Genomic DNA, 23,227 nt, shown 5'->3' with positions numbered 1-23,227 from the left:
GAAGAGGGGACACATGTTGATGTAGAAGAGACATGAAGAAGAGGGGACACATGTTGATGTAGAAGAGACATGAAGAAGAGGGACACATGTTGATGTAGAAGAGACATGAAGAAGAGGGGACACATGTTGATGTAGAAGAGACATGAAGAAGAGGGGGACCACATGTTGATGTAGAAGAGACATGAAGAAGAGGGGACACATGTTGATGTAGAAGAGACATGAAGAAGAGGGGACACATGTTGATGTAGAAGAGACATGAAGAAGAGGGGACACATGTTGATGTAGAAGAGACATGAGGAAGTGGATTTTGCCTAATAGGTGACCTTTAATGTTGTGAGTGTTACATCGGATCCACGACATTAGCATCTTACCTCCAGCACGGGTCCAGCTCCCAGGATGGTCCTCTCCACCCCGCTGGCGTACCCCTTCTGGCTGAGTGCGGTCAGGCAGTGGATCAGGAAGTTGGTGCTCTGGGTCTTTCCGGAGCCGCTCTCCCCGGAGATGACGATGCACTGGTTCACTCTCTTCCTGAGCATGGCGTAGTAAGCCACGTCCGCGATGGCAAAGATATGAGGCTCCAGTTTGCCCAGCTGGTGGTTCTCGTACATCTTGACGTACTTGGGGTTGTAGATGGGCAGGAACTTGAAGGGGTTGATGGCGATGAGGATGCTGCCTGCATAGGTGTAGATCTTCTTCTTGTGAAAGCGTGTGCGCAGGTTGTTTAATATGCTGTCCTCATTGAGGGCGGGGAGGTTGCACAGGTCTGCGAAGTCGTCCTGTGGAGGAGGAAGGAAGCCTCTGGCTGCGAGCTGCGCCTCCTGCTCCTTAGACACAGGAGGGAGGTGGACATAGTGGATGGTGCCATCATGGTTCCTCTCCTGGTTCAGGGAGGGAAACAGAAAGAGCTGAAATTAGCTTAGCCATTAACTGCTGAGACTGATACACTCTATGTCTGAGAGAAATACAAATATTCTCTTTGTTACATTTTCAAAAATGTGTAAAAAAGTTAATTTCCCAACTATATGTATCTTGCACGCCTAATTTAAATCTTATGTATCCAGTTGTATTCTCAGTCATTCCCAATCACATGCATTTTTGCTATAAACTTTAGTATTTAAAACACTTTGGAAAAAAAGATATTTGTGTTTGACGTGTTTAATAAGTAAGATATTAGTTCAAAAGCATGTGTTTGGAAAGTAGCTAGAATACAAATGGATAATTGAAACTCGGATTATATTGAAATAGTTGTGTGGAAACCGATGATTTGATATAGTTTTGCTGTTGTTAAACTTAACCCTCATTTACTTCAATTCTTTCAAATGTTCTCCATTTTTTGATTCTTAAATTTATCAGTGAGGTTTCGCCCGAAAAACAAAAGTTTTCATCAGGGGTTCAAGGTAACATAGGGTGAGTTATTTATATACAAATGGTCCTTTTGTTTGTGAATATTCCTTTAAGCACAGTCTCAAATAGCATTGTATTAAAAGGGATGAAATTATATTGGAAAATACTTTTAATGTAGCTAGGTTAACTGCTTTTTGTGTGTAAAGAAAGTGTTATCTAGCTTGACCACTTGTTTTTGTTTCTCACTGAACATGGCTCCACAGAGGAAGAGAAAGCAGAAGGAAGCAAAAAGCAAGTGTCGGGCGGTGGGAGGATGTTTCTCAGTGTCCTAAGTTCACGATGTCGGTCTGCAAAGTGAACTCTACTACTGTAGTAAGAAGTAGAATCCGAGGCTGCGGGGGTGCGTCTCCTGGGCTTTTTCGGGGCCACAGCAGGAACCTCTGAGCGGGCAGGTCTCCGGCCTCCAGGACCCACTCCTCGCCCCCCACACTCCTTCACCTCCGCCAGAACATACAAGCGTCCGGGGTCCAGCCCGAGAGCCGCCGCAGCGTCCGAGATCACGGAGGCCGTTGTTGCATCTTTCTGAACTCTGAGGAAGAACAAATAAATAAATAACTTAGTTTGATCAGCGCTGGGTTACAGTAGTTCTTCTTTTAAAGGTCTGCTATTATACTGTTTTTCATCAATATATTACAGGTCTCAGATATACAGAACATGTCTCTGATTGGCTGAAACACCAAACAGATCATTGCAGCATTACCCATAATCCCCTCTGTTTCAGCCCTGTTTCCAAAGTGCTGATTCTCTGTCTGTTACTTTAGATGAAAATAAGGAGCCCCTCCCCACGCCCCTCTGAGAGAGATTTGGTTACAAAGAACTCAATGGTGCTCTAGGAGGAGATTCAGGTGATAAGGGGGGGGGGGGGGTTACCTTGGTTGGTGATTGGCTAATGGTTACACAAGACAAAACATCGTTATGACGTAAAAAATCTTATCAGCTAATTTTCAGACTTTTTCAGTTTTTATATAAATAGATCAGGACAAAAAGAGACAGAATCTTTTTTCCTGAAACTTAAACTTTCAGAGTCTCTTTACACAGAGGGGACACATGTTTCTGTATAGAAGACATGAACAAGTGGATTTTGCATAATAGGTGACCTTTAAGACATAAATAAAAGCACAACAATAACTTCCAGATCGATCTACACAAATACTCAACGCTGTCCCTCCTGTGGCTGTCTCACCTGAGGTTGCAGCAGGTCAGGGTCTGAGCAGCGAGTCGGGGGTAGATCTGCAGGAGGTACGAGCGGTCCTCCAGGTCGATGGGGCTAGCTGGACAGCCGCCCCCCCCTCCTCCACCACCTGCGTTCGTTGCCATGGTGGCAGCGCCATCTCTGACACTCATCCTGGGCCAGGGGGAGTGGCCTCAGCATGCCGCGCCCAGCGCCTCCTCTCACCACGCAGCACCTGCAGACACACGGTCATTATCATCAGGGGTCATAGGTCACTTTGCTTTTATACATTCATACTGACCAGGGAGGGTGATCATTTTCCATTAGGGGTGTTACTTTGCTTAAATGTTTCACGTACAGTCTTTTTTTTACAATAAAATGTAAATAAAAGAAAAATGCAAGAGCCAAAGAGCATAACAAATCAAATGAATTACATTTTTTACTCAGAAATTATTTAAAAAGTATAGGACATTAGGAAAAAGTAAAACAATATTTTATATAAAATCTGTACAAAAAAAATACAAATATGTAAAACTCAACAAAAATGCAATAATATATATATAAAAGTACAAACAAATATATTAAAGAATATGAAAGTGTAGGAATGTGCAAATACAGTATGAAGAATAAACGACGTCTACAGAGAAAATCTCAAAATGCATATGTTTACAACACCATTTTTATTTTGGTTTATCAAACAGTAAACAAAGCTGAAGATGTATTTAATTCGTAGCATTATTATTCATTTCTATGGATTTAGTGATAATATCTAGGGTTGCAAAGGGGCGGAACATTTCCAGTACATTTCCATGGGAAGTTAAACTGGGGAATTTTGGAAATATTTCATATTGGAAACTTTCCATGGGAATTTATGAGAACTAACTGGGTTGAGGGTTATGTAATCGAATTGTATCATAAACATAAACTTTTTGTTTGTCATAAGAAAACATCCATGCAAAATGATACAATTAAAAAACATGACATTTCAACAGATTTATTTGTAAGTAGAACAGAACAAGTTTTAATTATTTTATTGAACAATAATTTGTTTCATTGAAGAACAAAAACATGAATGTTGAGTTAAATATTACTCATCCCCCCAAACCCACTCATTCAAAAATATGCTTTGGGCTCAAGAGTGTGGTCCAGTCTTGTAGAAATCATCTGTGTATGTGATGGAGGAATGCACAGTGCCTGTAGGGGGTGTGGTCTCAATAGCCATGCAGTAAGCAGTGTGTGATGTGCATGTGATGGAGGAATGCACAGTGCCTGTAGGGGGTGTGGTCTCAATAGCCATGCAGTAAGCAGTGTGTGATGTGCATGTGATGGAGGAATGCACAGTGCCTGTAGGGGGTATGGTCTCAATAGCCATGCAGTAAGCAGTGTGTGATGTGTATGGGATGGAGGAATGCACAGTGCCTGTAGGGGGTGTGGTCTCAATAGCCATGCAGTAAGCAGTGTGTGATGTGTATGTGATGGAGGAATGCACAGTGCCTGTAGGGGGTATGGTCTCAATAGCCATGCAGTAAGCAGTGTGTGATGTGCATGTGATGGAGGAATGCACAGTGCCTGTAGGGGGTGTGGTCTCAATAGCCATGCAGTAAGCAGTGTGTGATGTGTATGTGATGGAGGAATGCACAGTGCCTGTAGGGGGTGTGGTCTCAATAGCCATGCAGTAAGCAGTGTGTGATGTGTATGTGATGGAGGAATGCACAGTGCCTGTAGGGGGTGTGGTCTCAATAGCCATGCAGTAAGCAGTGTGTGATGTGCATGTGATGGAGGAATGCACAGTGCCTGTAGGGGGGTGTGGTCTCAATAGCCATGCAGTAAGCAGTGTGTGATGTGCATGTGATGGAGGAATGCACAGTGCCTGTAGGGGGGTGTGGTCTCAATAGCCATGCAGTAAGCAGTGTGTGATGTGCATGTGATGGAGGAATGCACAGTGCCTGTAGGGGGTATGGTCTCAATAGCCATGCAGTAAGCAGTGTGTGATGTGCATGTGATGGAGGAATGCACAGTGCCTGTAGGGGGTATGGTCTCAATAGCCATGCAGTAGGGCTGTACCCGAATATCCGAATATTCGTTCGTTGGAGTACTATTCGGGTTTCAATTTCATTATTCGGATATTTGTTTTTTTCCCTCGAATGTATTGAAATCTCCAATATCAACGTAAGAGCTTGTGCCTCTTCGGGGGGCCCTAACACTTAACCATAAACGCTATCGTTTACTTTCTCCGTCTTTATATGTAGATATGACTTTTTCTCCATTAATCTCCTTCATGTTGTTTCCAAAGCAACAACAACTTCCTGTCAACAGCGCTAACTCTCCTTCAAAATAAAAGCATGTCCATACAAAATAGAAAGCCAAGCCAAATTACACTTGAGACATATACAACTGCAACGAAAGTAACAAACACAATGCAATATCCTTTTCAATTTCAAAGAACACAAATTGGGTTACATACATTAACAGATAACTATAAAACAACAATACTGTAGAATAACAAAAAGAATGCCGTGAATAAACCGAAACACACGTGTCAAAGCGGTTCGCTGCTGATTAAAAACATGAAAACATATAATTGTTTGTGTGGTATTAGTTTAAGCAGACTGTGTCTATTGTTGTGACTTAGATGAAGATCAGAACACATTTTATGACCAACTTATGCAGAAATCCAGGTCATTCCAAAGGGTTCACATACTTTTCTTGCAACTGTATTCTCTCCAACAAACACTCAGCACTAATGTAAAGCCAGAGGAAACACAGCGAGATAATGAAAGTGTTCCAATACAAACCTCTCTGAAGGCCTAAACAATGACTCATCGCAGCTTAGAGCAAATATTTTAAAATGCAAACAAAATAGTTGCTTTTCAAACAAAACCTCCGACCCTCATGAGAAGCTCATCCTTTGGATTGGACAATCTGGATATCATTTAACTCTGCTAGAGATGTTTGTCTTATATTAGGCTAGATGCAAGAGGCACTACAAGAAAAATATATTTTATAGAATACACAGCTTGTAAATGATCACCAGAGTATTTGTGAAGGCCATCAAGTTGCCTTAACATCTCTCTTTGTAATCAGTCGTTCATCATAGAAATATGTTAAACTCTGTAGAGTACAGTGGGAAAAGAAACCACACAAAACATTTAGCAATCACCACTGAAATGTGGAAATATCAGACGAGATATGTGAGTGAGAAGTCACAAACTGTAAGGTGAGAAACCCTGTAGTTGCTGTCCTCAGATAGGTAATAAGAGAAGTGATAGTTGCTATGCTAAAACCTAACGCAACTAAACAAACTATAAAGTAAACTATATATATTTGGATTCTTAGACATTCTACTGAGAGAAATGCTTCAATGTAGTGAATGTAGATAGTTTCCAATTTGTGGTTTTCCTTGTATCTGAAAATGAAGACAAGAATATTTCCACTGCTTAATGAAACACATGGCCCGGGTACAGGGTTTACATTACTCTAAAAACACTGCTGTGCATTGTTATCACAACACTTATAAATAACTTCACCACTGAGAGTTTACCGTATGCTACGTCTGCAGATGCTGCGGAGAAACTGAATCCTTCCGCTTGATGATAGCAACCAGGACACCAAAACAGAGAAAACTCTAACCACAAATGGTGTAATGAGCATGTGTGTTATTCACTCCCAGACAGCAGGACTGTATGACGTTGATATTGGTGATAGGATGTTAAGCAACTTTTCACTACAACAACTTATCTCTCCATCCAAGGATAACACTCTGCCTGGCAAGGTTCCAACACTAAAGGACTTAGATCTCAGAGAACTTAGCAGAACACTAACAGAGAACAGAGTAATAGGTTTGTTTGTTCTTCACTACGGATATCTCTGATTTCCTGACCGAGGTGAAGCTGCATTCAATAATAGTAGGCTCTCATATGAACTAAACCACAATAAACTAAAGGGGGCACGACACACTTCCTGTTCTGGTGAATCACATGACAAGGTTCATGCTTACTGCAGTCAATGAGTTCAAGCTCCAATTATTTAAAGGGGACCTATCATGCAAAATGCACTTTTGTACGTCTTTTAAACATGAATATGTGTCCCCGGTGTGTCAGGGAACTCACCAAGTGTCAGAAAACACAACCCTCTCTCTTTCCTCCATACCCAAATCTCTCAAAACAGGGCTTTAACGGCTCTGATACAGACTGATACAGATTTGAAATTGTTCTGACATCAGAAACGGGGTGCTCCGCCTATGGGCAACTCTCCACCTATCAGGGGAATGAGAGGTTGCGTGGCATGGTAACAGCATGGTAACATGACGCTCGTGCCTCGCCCCCCTCCTTTGCAGGGGGCGTGGTCAGCTGCAGCTCATTTGCCACAGAATCAGCCCTTGCAAAAACAGGGCTGGAATAGAGCAAATAGAGCGAAATGAGGCATGGCTAAAATGCATGACCTGTTTGGTATTTTGAAAAAAAAACTTCACAGACATGTTTTATATAGGTATGGCCCTACAATATATTATTCAAATATAGCATGATAGGTTGACTTTAAGGAGGTCTTTAAAGCAACTGCAACACTTTTTACAGCAAGAGTTTCTTTCAATCAGGGCTAAAAACGTTTCTGTTTTTGCTGAGATAAAACATCATTATACTTCTGAACCACTTGCAGGATCTATTAGGCTCTTTCACACCGAGTACTTTTCCCAGGAATAGTTCCCGGAACTTTTATTTCCCCGGAACCAGTGGCGGCGCTAGGGGGTGGCTACTTGGGCTCAAGCCCCGGATGTTTTCTGAAAAGCCCCGGATGTTTCACTGAAAAAAAAAAAAAAATGTCTCGTGAGTAATGTGCAGTACCGGAGTCCACCAGAGAGGCAGCCGCTGCGGGACATTCGCTTGCGTACTGCGTAGCCTTCCCTGCCCTGAAGAAGAAGTGATCCTTCCTAGTGCCTGACAAGTTTTAAGCTAATAGCCTATAAAGTGATGGATATTAGAAAGTTATTTTCATCGAAGCAGGCGCCACAAGCTGCAGCAGCAGTGTCAGCAGCTGACAACAATGTCATCACCAGCAGTGAAGAAATGGATGATGTTTCAGGTTTGTGAATCTAATGGTGATATCTGCGAGTGATGTAACGTTAATGTTATGAGTAACCACACTAAGTATACCCTTATATGTTAGTATTAGGGCTGTCAAGTTTAACGCGTTAATAACACGCTGGTGCGCTGGGCTAATGCTAATAATGCTAATGCGAGGAAATAAAATGGCGGCTTCACAAACACTTTTCAGAGTTTTACGAGGCGTGGTTTGCAATTCGCCCAGCCAATCAGAAATTGGAACCTTTTTCTGCTCTCTAGCAGGCACTAACAAGGGGTGAAAAGGTTCCCGAAAAAAAAGATCTTTTTGGTGTGAACGCAACATCCCAGGAACTATCGGAACTATTCTGGGAAAAGTACGGGAAAAGTACTCCGGTGTGAAAGCGCCTTTTGTATTTCCAAAGTTCAATTTAAACTATCTTCTCTCTCTTTTATGAATAGTCTGGTTCTCCGTTGGACTTCTTTTGTGTGTTAATACTTGTGTAGAGTACTTTAAATTAGATTAGTTTCATTGTTGACTAATCTGCATATTTTCTCCACTGATGTATTAGTTTCTTGGTCATAAAAATTAATAAAAATGGTGACTAATGCGAACAATCAATCAGTCACAAAGCCCAAGATGACAATCCTAAATGTATTTTTCTAGATGTATTTGCCTGTTCAAATTGAACTCCAATAACAGCCAGTGAGGCGGAAAGCAGACAATCCAAACCATTCAAAAAAAAAAACAGATTTGCCGTTATGTTAAGAAGCTCCGCAGTTAGTTAGCATAGGTTAGCTAGCTCATATAAATTCATGGATAACAGTAAAACTATCCTCAATGCTGTCTTAGTGAAATGGCTCAGGTTATTTTGACCAAAAGTCTGATTCATCTTTAGAGATAAAACCAACCACTTTAAGAGTCTTATCAAACACTATAATAGGCCCCCTGTTGTCCACCTATAAGAGAGGAAAGAGGACCATTGGGTTCATCCATAGGAGCAGCAAAAATATTGTGGTTTTTCAACACCACAATCTACTGTACAGCAGTCTGAGTCAGTACATACTGTAACCATGTGGGGCTAACACTACTCTGTCATTAGCTCTCAAATCATTGTACCATCACTTCTTTGTACAACTGCAAGTTAACTTCACTCCACGCCCAAATGACTGACAGTGTGGTCAGTAACAGACTGACAGGACGACAGCTTTACAGAAAGATGGCCGACATTACAGATTTGTTTTAGTGGAAACTCTTTGAAGACATGCCGAGATATTTCAGGTGTGAGTCAGAGCTGGACGACAGCTAGAAATCAAGGTTCCTGCAGAAAAGTGAAATATATTAAAGTGTGAATAACAGAGACAGCAGCTGGGTAAAGTTTGGTCTAATGGTGGATCATGTAGCCTCAGTAATGTATTCTGTGCACACTGCCCCCCTTTGGGAAACAGGAACCTGGTTTAAATCACTGCCCTGCTTTGGTAACATGATCCCGGGTTGAGTCCTGAAAGCACCGAGCCCCACAGTTTATCACTTTAATAATCAGAGCAGAGACAGTTTATTTTCTCAAACTGAAAAAATAAGAAACGTTAAAAGACCCTAACAGATGTTTGCAACGCTTTACAAACTCATGATGTCCCATTTTAACGTTTGTTTTCACAGAAACTTTCCAAGACTGATAAAAACCAAATGGAGTGATCCTCAATAATACACACAGCTTTCCTGTTCTGTGAGCCTAAATCATAAAATGGCTACTTAGAGGATTGCCTAATTTTTCAATCATGTGCAAACAAATGTGGTTGTGTAATGGTGGAAAAGATAATGTTGGTCTTTCCTATACTGCTAAACCATCAGATGTTTTGTAGAGAGAAGCAAATCTCACAAATCTCACCAAACAGTTTCTATCTTTAGGAAAAATGAAAGAGGCCCTATTCTGCTTTTTTTCCCTGTAGTGGTTTATAGATTTGTGTGCATGTAAATGGTCTGCAAAGGCTAAAATCCATGCGTTTCTCCATGCGTTTCTCCACCCCCCCCCCCCCCCCCCCCCCCCCCCCCCGCCTGCCTGAAACGCCTCCATTGGACTCCTTTGTTTACTTCAGGAACATAATGGCATCACTATGCAACACTCACACTCCCATTGGCTAGCGCTCCGACACCTTGTATGTGATAGGCTAAGGGGCGGGACATCTTCAAGCGGTTGACCAATCACACCCAATATCCTTCAGTCAAGTATTTATTTTACCGGCTGAAACAATGAATTGCCTTTGTGTGTCACACATCCATACATTACGGAAGATTTCATTGAGATAATAAGGTATTATGTTGAATAAAACCTTAAATAAACCAGAGCTAAATGTGAAGCAACATTATTCTAATATACTGATAAACAGTAAGTAAATGTAGGCCTAAATAAGACTGAAGAAGACTTAATCTGAAAGTTATAAATGAAATATTTGACGCCAGACCAGGGCTGAGAGGGTGTCCACCCCGAGAGCGGGGGGGGGGGGGGGTTGACGTCACGTCGTGTCACGTGACTTGAATTTTGAATGGAGCCGTCCCTTATAGATACTATCTAGTTACGTATTAGTGATGGGAATTCCGGATCTTTTTAGTGAGCCAGATCATTTGGCTCGGCTCACTAAGAAGAGCCGGCTCTTTCGGCTCCTAAACGGCTCTTCATGTTACCACAGTTTACCACGGAGCCTCAGTATCGCCGCTGCGAGGCACTGGCAGTTCACACGCGTGCTCCACTAGCACCCCCAGTCAAGGCTCGCCGGCAGTACACTTTCCGTCAAAGGAACATGCTTTGCTGGCGGCGAAAATAATCCCACCAGACTCCTTTGCCCCTCCAACAGAGGGATGTCCTCGTCCTTTTTCCTTTTCGTTATTTCAAGCGATAAAAACTCTCGATCTTCTCTCTAATTATTTATTTTTTGGACGCCCTCGGCTCGAGTTCAGGGCGTTCCGAGCTGAATAAGAGCGTCAAATTACGACAAGACGCCCCCCTGGCGGAAACGCTGCTTCACACTTATGTCTGGTATGGTAAACAGTGCTGTATGTTTTTATACTTCATAAATACTTTGGTACAAACATTACCAATCTTGTGGATAGCCCCTTTACTCGCCCAAATGGAAAAAACTAAGGGTATCCGCAATTGCTGGGTGTTTACGTCAGACGCTGTGTTTTAAAATGAGGTTTTCCTCTTGTTTCTGTGATGCTTAAGGATTATCCATCAGTTTATCCTTGACATATTCATAAAAAAAGACTAATGTGAATGTGTTGTTTAACACATACACAGAGACAAAGATATCAAACAGATCGAATAGAGAACAGCAACAACAAAGACATCTTCACAGATCCCACTCTGGAATCATTTAGGAGAAATGGAGGGAAATGGAGCAGCTCGAGAGTCATGAGCTTGAGTCTTTGCCAGTCGGCTGACCACAGTCCCAAAGACATGCACGCCTGTAAAATGCCAAGGCATGGAAAACTGTACAGACCACAAAAGACAGTTCATTATTATCCCTGATCATGAGCCCTGTCTGGTTTAAATCTGTGACTTTAACTCCTGAGCTGCTCTCCAAAGAACATCTATAAAGTACAGTGTGTGCGTGCGTGTGCGTGTGCGTGTGTGTGTAAGGAGATTTCAGTTGGAGTGGATGAGCAGGGAGAGAAAAGCTAAGGGAGAAATGGGGTGAACAAAGGGAAAGAGAGGGAGGCAGAATGACAGACACAGAAAGTAAACATCTAAAAGTGAGACAGAAAGAGAGAGGTCCCAGGAGACAATCAAAGGAGACTGAGGCTTTGAGATCATTCAGCTTCCTCCCTGAGATCCTCTGCTAGGATACCCAGAATTCCTCAGATAAGACCCTCGGTTGTCTGCTTTGCATTGGCTTAGCCTGGCACTTTAGCTGCTTACAGAGGGCTGAAGGGACAGGACTACGACTGAGGGTGGAGAGGGGGGGGCATTAACAAGTACAAGCTCCTTAAAGCAGACCGTTTTTTTTTTAAGGCGGTACCACTGATCCCTATTGGACTCACTAACCCCATCCCACCTTAACCCCTCATTATCCAGTCGAGGAGAAAAGGCTTGCAGTAAATTAAATCTGTTGTAAATTTGAAAGTAGAATCATAAAGACTGGCAGCTTTAAATTCATCTGGAAGTATTTTATGCATTTTTAGGGAAATTAGGAGGAAATGAGAGGAAAAGTCAATGTAATTTATATTTAACTTTATTGGCTGTTTCTTGTTGATGTTGTTTTATGCTGCTTAAATTAGGGCTGTCCCGTATACCATTTTTCGGGGCTCCGGATATTCGGTAGTAATCGGCAGCGAATATTCGGCCCGTGCGGGGGGGGGCGGGGGGGCCGTAGTAATCAGCAGCGAACCGCTTCAACACGTGTATTTCGGTGTATTCGTTGGAATTAATTTAGTTATTATACAGTATTGTTGTTTTATAGTTATTTGTTAATGTATACAACCCAATTTGTGTTCTTTGAAATTGAAAAGGATATTGCGTTGTGTTTGTTACTTTCGTTGCAGTTGTATATGTCTCAAGTGTCATTTGGTTTGGCTTCCTATTTTGTATGGACATGCTTTTATTTTGAAGGAGAGTTGGCGCAGTTGACAGGATGTTGTTGTTGCTTTGGAAACAACGTGACGGAGATTAACGGAGAAAAGTAATATCTACATATAAAGACGGAGAAAGTCAACGATAACGTTTATGGTTAAGTGTTAGCACCCCCCAAAGAGGCACAAGCTCTTACGTTGATATTGGAGTTTTCAATAAATTCAATTTGAAAAAAAAAAAACGAAACGAATATCCGAATAACGAAATTGAAACCCGAATAGTACTCAAACGAAAGAATATTCAGATACAGCCTAGTGAAAATCAATAAAGAATGGCCGCTAAACAGAATAACTTTTCAAAATAACCTTATTGAAACATCAATGAGTACAATCAATTTAATAGCGATGTAACTAAAACGACTTATTGATATGTGTATTACTTTTAGATTTATAGTATTAGACCACCCATGCTCATGTCTGGGTCCTCTGTCACAGGAGAACTAGTCATGAGGGGGTCAATGTTCACCGAGCCGTGCTGTAAACAGTAAACACTGAAGGTTACGGCCCATGTTATGCTGTTATATGCTGTCATTCTGACCAGCACAATTCCAGAAAAAAGGCACACCATGAATAAAAGTGTGTTCATGCATGTGCACAAGAAGAATGAAGAACAGTCACTGCCAAACTGGAAAATAAATATGTAGCTTAAAGAAGAAAAAAAAACTCCTTTTAACGTCATAGCCGAGGGCAAGGTGGAGTAGTTGGCAGTAAGAGCGGGATTTTCTTTTTGACAGTGACAGGCAGGAGTGAAACAAGCCAACCAGGTCTTACTCACTTTCTCCAAACTCCTTTCCTCGACTTCAAACAGAGAAACGCTCCACTCAGAGAAGAAGAGGGAAGAGGAGGAGCTATTATAAGTCTACAGTGCCAATTAGCACAGAGAGAGAAGGAATCTTTTTGCCTTTATATGGTCACTTGTGTTTATGATCTCACTTAGAGGTGTGTGAAATCCTTGAGACTACTAACACTAAATGATCTTCCTAATGGACCTCCCACGACTCATACAGATATAGAGTGTATAAACAGAGCCACCAGCAGCTGACTGTGATGTGGCAGGAAGTGAATGACCCAGTGACACATAAAGGGTCATTGAGCTTCAGCAGGAATACTATAAGCATTTCTCTCCATGATTCTCTCTCGCTGTACACCTCACACTCTCACACACACAAAGAGGTGATCTCAAAGGAAACAAGCGTTGCTGTCAGCAGTGAATGTGGAGACTCCCAGAATGTATGATAAATCTCACGAGTCAGAGCCACAAGCAGCATCTATCCTGGACGAAACTAGTGACTACTAGCGATCTCTCTATATGTCTGCAGTAACACATTTCAGTCAAATAACGGGATATCTTGAAGTTGTGGTTCGCACAAGGATCGGCGCCAGGGGAGTCATACATTACAAAACATTTCACAAGAAGGAATCTCCAAGCAGCCTGTCTATGAACTACGTCCAAACAGATGCATGGAGTTGTACAGGAAAAGAAACAAAACGTTGCATAAAAGGAGTTCTTTCCTCCATAAGTGGATGTTTGTAAAAAAAAAAACTAGCGATTCAAGTTGCTTAAAGTTGTGTTTAATCAAGGAGCATATGGACAGAATTGTACGAGACGTTGGCAGTAAGGTTGGTTTGTTTCGCAGAGAACGTTGGAGGCAGCGTTTCCGCCAGGGGGGCGTCTTGCCGTCATTTGACGCCTTTATTCGGCTCGGGATGCCCTAAACTCGAGCCGAGGGCGTCCAAAAACAATTAAATTATTCGAGAGAAGATCGAGAGTTTTTTATCGCTTGAAATGACAAAAAGGAAAAAGGACAAGGACATCCCTCTGTTGGAGGGGCGAAGGAGTCTGGTGGGATTCTTTTCGGCGTATTGAAGATCGTTTCCCCGACATCGGCGGTGCCTGCTACAGGACAACACGGAACGTGCACGATTTGGACGCGATGAGCGGTGCTAGTGGAGCACGCGCGTGAGCTGTGAGCACCAGAGCCTCGCAGAGGCGAAACTGAGGCTCCGTGGTAAACTGCGGTAACATGAAGAGCCGTGTGGGAGCCGAAACCAGCCGGCGCTTTAATACCCTCATTCACACCAACGGTGTTTCGGGGCCAGTTCGGAGCTGGAGCTTGAAAAACACCGGGTTTTCCTCTTCACACCGCAGCGGAGCAGCCTCTTAGCTCCGGAATCCGGTTCGTTTCAAGCACCAAAAAATTGTCCGGCCAGAGTAAAAGCACCACATACGTCACGCTTACGTCGAGGCGGGGGCAGGGGCAGGGGCGGGATCAACTCCTGAACAACAACAAGAAGCCCGCGTTGTATCCAGCTTGTACACAACGATGGAGAAACTTAACAAGCAGCAGTGGTCCACTGAAGAGACCAGCTACCTACTGGGAATCTGGTCTTCCGAAGAGGTACAGAGGAAGCTGGAGCACAATCGGCCATTGTTGTTGTTGTCGTGTGAGCTGTGAGGGGTTTCCGCGCGGTTTGGCTTAATGAAGCAGGCACGCAAACGGTTACGTCATGACGCAAACGATGACGCAATGACGCAGCACCAGTCTGACTTCTGGGCAGTGTGAAAAGAGCCTCCGCTAAACCGAAGAACCGTTTCTGAACCTGAAAAGCTCTAGCACGGAGCTTGAACCGGATTTGCGTTGGTGTGAATGAGGTATAAAGAGAGCTGAGCCAAATGATCCGGCTGACTAACGTAAAAAGACAGTAAGGGACGGCTCAAGTCAAAATTCATTGGACTGCAGCTGAACACAGTCACCAACTGATTAAAAAACGGCAAAGGGATAGAGAGGTCTTTGAGGGCTCTATGAACCGTTCAACAGACGATCTGTGGAGGTATTTAGAGTCCTTATAAGAGATATTTAAACATCAAGAGCATTTTTATTTAGTTGAAAAATATGAACATGCCCGAAAGACAAAAAGCCTACAAGAATGTCTTCAACTTTGTTCAGGAGGATTCATCCCTTATGTGCTTCCCCTCATGAGTTTTGTAGATGACTCAGAAAGATGAGCAAGTTAAGAGTCATTACAAGACAAGTAATTATGACAATTGCGTAACAAGTGGTGTGTCAGGGAGACATGACTGCTTCATTACACAATTAAGATATTGGACTGGCAGGAAAGGACATAGCTTGTTCTAAGGCTGGGTCGAACCTAGTTCTCTTTAGGAATTCTTACATTATTTCGCAATGGTTTTACAAATTCCAATTATACCTCATTCACACCAACGGTGTTTCAGGGCCGGTTCGGAGCTGGAGCTGGAGCTTGAAAAGCACCGAGTTTTCCTCTTCACACCCGCAGTGGAGCAGCCTCTTAGCTCCGGAATCCGGTTCGTTTCAAGCACCAAAAAATTGTCCAACCAGAGCAAAAGCACCACATACGTCACGCTTACGTCGAGGCGTGGGCAGGGGCGGGATCAACTCCTGAACAACAACAAAAAGCCTGCGTTTTATCCAGTTTGTACAACGATGGAGAAACTTAACAAGAGTTTCAGAGTTTTAGTGTTTCTGCCATATACTGTATATATAAAGGTTTCTGCTCATGGTGAAGCAACGTGTCGGCGTGTTAAGGTGGAACCTGAGCATTCACGTTGATCACCTCTCATTATAAATCTATAAAACTATAAATATTAAACTTTACTTCACGTGTTCATTTGAGAACAGCTGTTACATACCTGGGTGAAGGTTACAGTTTCATTTAAATGAAAGATACAACGTTACTCCACACTCATGGTTCAGTCCACCTTAAGAAATAAGACCGACCTCGGAAGCAGTTGTGTTTTAAAAAAAACTTTATTGACACAGTACACTTTTTATAAGAATATAACTAAACCACAGAAATGATTCCGGAAAAAGCTGCAGATAGAGCCATAAGAAATGAATGAAACTGATTTCATTCCGCGCGGTTTGGCTTTATGAAGCAGGCACGCAACGGTTACGTCATGACGCAAACGATGACGCAACGACGCATTACCAGTCGGACTCTGGGCGGTGTGAAAAGAGCCAGAGCTAAACCGAAGAACTGGTTCTGAACCTGAAAAGCTCTAGCACGGAGCTTGAACCCGGAGTTTGCGTTGGTGTGAATGAGGTAATAGAGCTTCAAAGATCAATAGGACAATGTTTTTGGATAACTGATTAATTGGTTTGAGTAGAAGTTCTCTGATTCCAGTATCTTAAATGTCATTATTTGCTGGGTTCCATTACTTTTCTATGACTGTGGAATATCTTTGGGTTGTCCCAGAAAGCATTTAAAGAGAAAACGTAGACTTTTTTGACGCCATTTTCTGACAGTTCATGAAGCAAACAATGAAACGTTTAAACCAGGAAATCCTTGACAGATTAAGCAACAATGAAAACAATTGTTGGTTTCAGTTCTTATGCTGATATCTTTGGACAATCTAAAGACCTTGAATAGGATTTAAATAAAGCTCTGTGGGTTTTGACAAGATGCGTGCTCGTAAAACAATGGACCCGGCGAAGGCTGAGTGGAGGTTAAACATTTGAACATTGGTGCTTAAGGTAAGTGTAATCATTTGGTTTTAAACTGAGTTCCAAACATTGCAAAGTCCCCAGGTCCACTTGATCTGAGTGCCTGGCTTCCAGACCGAGCTACTTCCTCTCCCAGGGGAAAGTGCAGCTGAGGGCCGCCGAGGTATCCATCACCACCGCATCTCTCTCTGCATGACCTCATGGAGATGAGAGGTGCTGGCTCTCAGCCAGAGAACTGCCCTCGGGGGGAAATGAGCAGCCGAGGCAAGGCCAGTACAGATTCACTCTCTCTGTGTGTGTGTGTGTGTGTGTGTGTGTGTGTGTGTGTGTGTGTGTGTGTGTGTGTGTGTGTGTGTGTGTGTCCTCGCTGGGATTCACCCATGCACTCTGGACAAAAAGACAGAGAGATAGAGCGAGAGAGAGAGACAGACACACACACACACACAGAGATAAAGAGAGAGACACACACAGATAGAGAGAGAGAAAGAGACACAGAGAAAAAGAGAGAGAGACACACTCACAGAGAGAGAGAGAGAGAGAGAGAGACAGAGACAGAGACAGAGACAGAGACAGAGACAGAGACAGAGACAGAGATAGAGATAGAGATAGAGATAGAGATAGAGATAGAGATAGAGAGAGAGAGAGAGAGAGAGAGAGAGAGAGACTCTATAGGAAGTACAGATGCACCCAAAATGGCTGTGAATGGATCAGAGCCCTCCCACTGGAGCCATGTGGCCTATTCAAAGATGCAGCCTTTTGTTTAAAAAAAAAAAAAAAGACCGAAAGCTCAATCAGGGAATGAACTCATCCAGCAGACACCAACTGGGCTCAGAAAGACAGACGCAGATAGAGGGAACTATGAAGAGAGAGTGAAGGAAAGGGAGGAAAAAAGGGCACTAAAAGCTCATCTCCTCCCCCCCTGTTTTAAGTCCAGCCACGGACAATAAAACCAGAGCTGAGGAGCATCTGCTGCCTCCGTCTAACGACCAGGATAAAGGAGCCGCAGGGATGCACTCTTTGACTTGTTGATATTACCCTTTTCATTCAATATGGAGCCCCAAGCTCACGGTCAAAATCCTCCTCTCTTCCACAGTTAAGCTACTGGAAGAGGAGTATAGCAAACCACAGATGTTGTCTCTGCATAGTGCAAGTCTTTTTAAGAGAGCTAAAAACCTGTTTGACATCAAAATCAGAATCAGGTTTAGTGCCTAGTAGGTTTTACACATGAGGAAATTAAAATATGTGCAGTATTTGAAAGCTGTGCAGATATTAAGAGAGGTAGCATGTGAACAAATGTGCGGATTATATCATGTTATTATTGCTATATGTCCTGGATTTCAGCTCAACCTTGCCAGCTGTCTGTCAGACTAAATCAGCGAAGCTTCCATGGACGTATAGCTAATCAATTAAAACATCTAAGTGCACTCCATTGATCCGCCTCTCCCAATACCACGCGTCTGAGTCCACGCAATCGACTGAATGAAGCGGGCTGCTGTTTCATTTGACATCGCTCCGAGGTAAGAATGACCCCCGAATCCCGCTCCGATCATCCAGCTGTAAACACACCGGACTTTCACTTCAAAACAACACAACAAATCACTGCCGTGTTCTCTCCTCCGCGGAGTCAGCCGGTTCTTGTGTTGCTTCAGGCCACCTAACATTAGTGTTAGCCGCAGCTTTATGAACTCCCACTTTATGTGGTTTCACAGCGGGTCAGTAATCCAGCAGGGTCCCGGTACAGCTGTCTGCCTTTGCTAGACTGCTGGGTTTCCACTGCTTCCTTAACTTTACCCCCTGTCATACCACTGTCTTTAACAGAAATCTCCCCCCAATGCCTCCGACCGCCTGCTGGTCACCCCCCTCCGTGTCTGACATTTGACTCTTTAACTCAATCCAGATGCTAAACCACACTGAGTAGAGGAATTGGAAAAGTTCATGTTGAGGAAACTGGTCTTACTATAAAAAACTCCTGTCCTGGTGTTTATGGTTAACACGTAATGGCTCCTTTACTGTTCTGTTGTTCGGTCAATCATACCTAAGGGCCCACTGAGCAAAAGGTCGATAAAACAGATTTGGAAAGTTATTAAAGTGCTTTCATCCAACCGATCAAAACAACATGAAGCTGAGTTCTGCGACAGCGCTAGGTGAAGCTCACATGCAAATACACATGCAAATACTCCCCGAGTAATATCCCAGTCCCATATTCCGATATTACTAATGGAATTATATATATGTTATATCACTGGATAATGATTACTGATGCATATGGGTGTCTATAACAGCTGGTAATGGGGGAGCTGATTTTAAATACTTTGTATACTGCTGCTGGATTGGTTAATCGATAAGATGTTTATTTTTAAGTTGATATTTTGTATTAGCTAATAACATACAAAGTAACTAGTGACGTAGTGGAATAAAAAGTACTGCCTTCCAAGATGCAGTACAGAAGTGAAAATACTCAAGTACCCTCAAAAATTGTACAATCATTGAGTAGATGTACTTCATTACATTCCACCACAGCCTTGCACAGACTCAGTCACAAGGTTCTTTCATCCACGAGTTAATACTAAGTTTGAGATGATGCATAACCAAGATGGTGCACAGAAATATATGTTTTCAATCAGCGTGATGAGCTGAAACTTGAGACCCAAAGCAGCAGCGTCCACATGAAACACACCAGAGCAGCGAGGCCAGAGCATGTCTGACTTAATGTGACCCAGAAGGCCCTGCGGAGCCTCCTTGGCTGTTTTGGGATTCCTCGCTGGTTGGTGGTGACAGGAGATTCAGGAGAGTTTCCTGAGCAGTCACCATGTTAGACTAATAAATAAACTAGCGGTGGACAAATAAAGCGGAATTAAGACACATTGGATGCTGGCATGTTCTAATGTCTTATTGCATAAAGGGGGGGATGAAACAACATAAGCACACTAGCATATATATTACTTTAATCAATCTAAAACTCTTCATATTTGCAAAACTCTCGATTTAATTTCATGGTTTATGTTTAAATCTCACGGAAATAGGAATTTTTCTCGTATCCTTTGTGTTTTATGATAGTAAATACATATATTTTGATTTGTTGGTGTTCTCAGTCAGACAAATACCTAATTTGAATATATGTTCTTCTGCTTTGGGATATTATAACGCCCATGTTGTACAATTTCCTAACATTTTATAGAGGGACTTGTTTGTCGATTGTTCAAAAATATAATCCTCAGATTCATTCTTAATGAAAATTATTGTTTGTTTTTTTACAGCCCAGCCTGAATTAAGCCTGTTAAATCGTTACTAATATTAGCACAAAGTGTTAATCTAATTCAGATGCTCCTCTACAGTTACGGAAACACTTCCTTTCAATCAGCAGGACAAACACAACCACACAGCGTGTCTGGAGATGTGGGGCAGCTGCAGTCAGAAACCAGGAAGAGGAGGAAAGGAAGTGAGGGAAGGCGGCAGACAGAGGGGATTATTGTACACGCTCACTCATGTGGGCTACCCTGCTCTAAAAACATTTCCTAAACACATGACTCCTTTGTAGACCAGAATAGTCCCTGAGCTGCACCGAGTTCATACACACTTTAAAGTCCCTTAGCCCTGCCGCCCGCTACACACACTTTTCTTTATTCCTTAAGGAAAAAAAAGTTCAGACAGCATTGTGCGGTGCCAAACAGCTTGTGTCTGAAAGCAAACGTCACAGAAAGCTACAAACTAAGGCCTCTGCTTCCTCTGCTGTGGCACCATGTTTTAAACGGTGTACCAATTTGAATGCTTGTGTTAGTACACTGCATGTTGTACACTGTAAAACTTGTGTGTAATTGTATACGGCTGCTGTGCACTCCGCAGAAGTGACGATAGCAGCTGTCAGCTACTCAGCTAGGTAGCTAGCCAGTAGCTAGTAACGTTATCATTCTAGCAAGCAAGTCATTAAAGACCCCCCGATTAAACCCGAAAAAATAAATGGTGGCTTCCTTTAGACGTAGATAGTGGTATGTTATTAATAATAAGACACATATACCTTGGCGAATGTTGATTGTGAGAAGTGTCCCAATGTTCCAAACTAGCTTTTTGACCCTGAAAGCACCATCTGGCTACTCATAGTACACCACTGCTTTTTGCCATACTTAGTCTAGGTTGCACTTATACACTCAAATATTCACATGTAAGTACAGAAGTACGCAGACTAAACAGTGGGGTTTGCTGAAAGCTGTGCCAGAATCCCAATCTACCAACTGAGAAGCGCCGGTATGTCAGTATTATTACTCATCCTATATTTGATGCATGCCTTGACCTCAGTTGGAACTCCAAAAGTGGGGCAGAAAGCAGCAGGAGGGCTAGCAAAAAGAGCTTATAATGAATGAATGTGTAATGAATGGGAGTAACAAATGGTGGTAAAAGCACAATCTCAGACGTTGTAATATAAAATGTATTACATGTGGTGCAGGATGTATAATCTGTTGGATCAATCTTCCCTGTGGTTTCGTCCTGATGGTGTTTGTGTGGCTAAGGTGTGTGGATGATGAGCATCTTAGAAAAGGATAATGTAACTTCTAGACCTGTTGGCCATCTGTTTTGTTTTCACAGAAGTGGACTGGACAGTAACAAAACTGATGCTGTGCAACGTCCCACAAACTCATTGTACAGCAGAAAGACAAACCCAGTCCAAGCTATTTTCCAAAGATTTTCTCCTTCTGTCCTTTTTCTTCTAATCTGCACGGATCACATCACGTCTCCTAACACTCCCACATGGGCCGCCCTGTGTGAATGATTTCTGTCAGATGAAATGTAACTTACATATGGAGTTATTCACCAGGGACCACAGTCCAGACTGCAGAGTAAAAATAGAGCAAAAACAAACGGAACAGAGCCAGAGACACAGCCAAGGTCTCCCGCTCCATCTCCCTCCACCCTCAGCTTGTCTCGTTCTTTCCATCTCTTTCCCCATCTGTGCCTCCCTTGTCTGCTGGGGCTTTGCTTTTTTTCACTTCTCTTGTCACTCTCACAGCTCCTCAGGCATCCAGAGCTAAGACATGCCTGCTGTTACCAAGCTGAGGGCACAATGCTGTCTTAAATGCTGACACAAAAAGGCTACAAATGCCCCAAATGTGCCTTGTATTCATATGCTCGGACGGGAAGTCTAAGTCTGACGTGAACAAAAATGTGTGAGTTCACATTAATTATGTTTTGTGCTGTTTGCCAAAGAACATCAAGCTTTGTCACATAATTACCTACATTGAATTATGAACAGGTTGTGGTTACGTGATCAAACTGTAATCAATGCAGTATGGAGAAAAAGGGGAGTAAAATACACGTTCTGTTTTGTGAATGCAATTTATTACCTTCACCAACGACGGTATTTTCTTCATTGGTCTGTCAACAGGATTACCGTAAAAATACTGACATGATGTTCAGGTGGAAGTGTGTACCATGAGCCATCAAAGAAAGAATAGATTGAATTGATGATAACAGTTTAGATTAGGTGAAACAAACATTTTGTTCCACTTTCGGTAACATTTTGAGATAGGGCCTCTGTGATTCATTCAGCTGATGTCAGACTGATCGGAAAAATAAACAACCCACTGGGAAAATCTCACCCCCAAGGTCAGAAACTCGTCAACAGCTTTGACATCTGATTCTGAGTAGATGCCCTCGTCAGAGATAACCATCATGCATTGTGCATATGTATCTGCGTCATGCAGGAAGATGTTCATGTTCTGCAGAACTTACGCATGGCAGATGTGTTTTCTGTGGTTTTAAGTGAAAGATAACACTGGTAAGATTAGGTAGATAATGGTTGTTGTGAACTTGTGACGGCTGTCGCCTCTCCGGTCCTGGTAATTCTGTGTTGCTGTATATGTATGTAAATGAGCTGTGTAGTTGCCCCAACGTCATTGGCTGCCATCCGGATATGACTACAAAGCCTGGGGACACCTATCACTCGGGAGGCTCTGCTGCGATCAGACGCCTCACTCATTTTGCTCCTGTGTCGTGCACACGTTAGACTTTAGAACTCGTGTGAGCCGTGTTTAGTGCTGTGTGTTAGCGTGTTGATATATGTACTTAGAGTAGCGTGGTGATATATGTGTGTAGCGTGTTTTGGTTCCCCTGTGTTAGCTGCATTTCCCTGCGGCCTCCTTCCTTTAGTTGTGATTAGTAGTAATTAGTAGTGATTTCAGGTGTGGAATTAGGCTCACTTGTAGAGTCCTCCTTCTGTTTACCTGTGTCCTTTTGGCTCTTTAGTTTGGCTTAGGCTATATTTGCCCTCATTTGGTTGTACACCTGTTTGTTATTCCATTAAACCCTATTATAATTATTTCCAATTCCATTCTGGTGTGTGTTGCCTTCCTCATCCCTAGTGGGTTCGTCACAGTTGTGTAAAGGTGCTTGTTGAAGGCAACGTTTTAAATTAGAAAACAAGTCCAATTTAGCCTAAAAACTGCCAGCTAAAAGCTTTAACGGCTCGTTTCTGATGATTTTCTTGGCTAGT

At 42.7% G+C, this 23,227-nt stretch overlaps 1 protein-coding gene across 1 annotated transcript; it reads right to left on the bottom strand.

Moving 5' to 3' along the window:
• Positions 1–322: 322 nt before the first annotated feature.
• On the bottom strand, positions 323–22,406 carry LOC117534812 (unconventional myosin-IXb-like). Its single transcript, XM_034199043.1, has 5 exons — positions 22,335–22,406; positions 2,801–2,810; positions 2,588–2,655; positions 1,716–1,933; positions 323–882 (listed from the first exon to the last, which is right to left on the bottom strand). The coding sequence occupies exons 1-5, from the start codon at positions 22,404–22,406 to the stop codon at positions 360–362; spliced, it is 891 nt and encodes a 296-aa protein (XP_034054934.1). The 3' UTR covers positions 323–359.
• Positions 22,407–23,227: the final 821 nt, after the last annotated feature.

Source organism: Gymnodraco acuticeps, unplaced genomic scaffold, assembly GCF_902827175.1.
Source record: "Gymnodraco acuticeps unplaced genomic scaffold, fGymAcu1.1, whole genome shotgun sequence".
Lineage (NCBI taxonomy): Eukaryota > Metazoa > Chordata > Actinopteri > Perciformes > Bathydraconidae > Gymnodraco > Gymnodraco acuticeps.
The sequence above is the reverse complement of the archived record's forward strand: the minus strand, read 5'-3'. Positions and strand labels throughout refer to the sequence as shown.

Coding starts and splice junctions, on each gene's coding strand:
- LOC117534812 (XM_034199043.1), bottom strand. CDS start 22,406: ATGGTTATCTCTGACGAGGGCATCTACTCAGAATCAGATGTCAAAGCT. Junction 1,934..2,587: donor CTGACCTGCTGCAACCTCAG/GTGAGACAGCCA, acceptor GTTCTTCCTCAG/AGTTCAGAAAGATGCAACAA. Junction 883..1,715: donor CTCGGATTCTACTTCTTACT/ACAGTAGTAGAG, acceptor TCCCTCCCTGAA/CCAGGAGAGGAACCATGATG.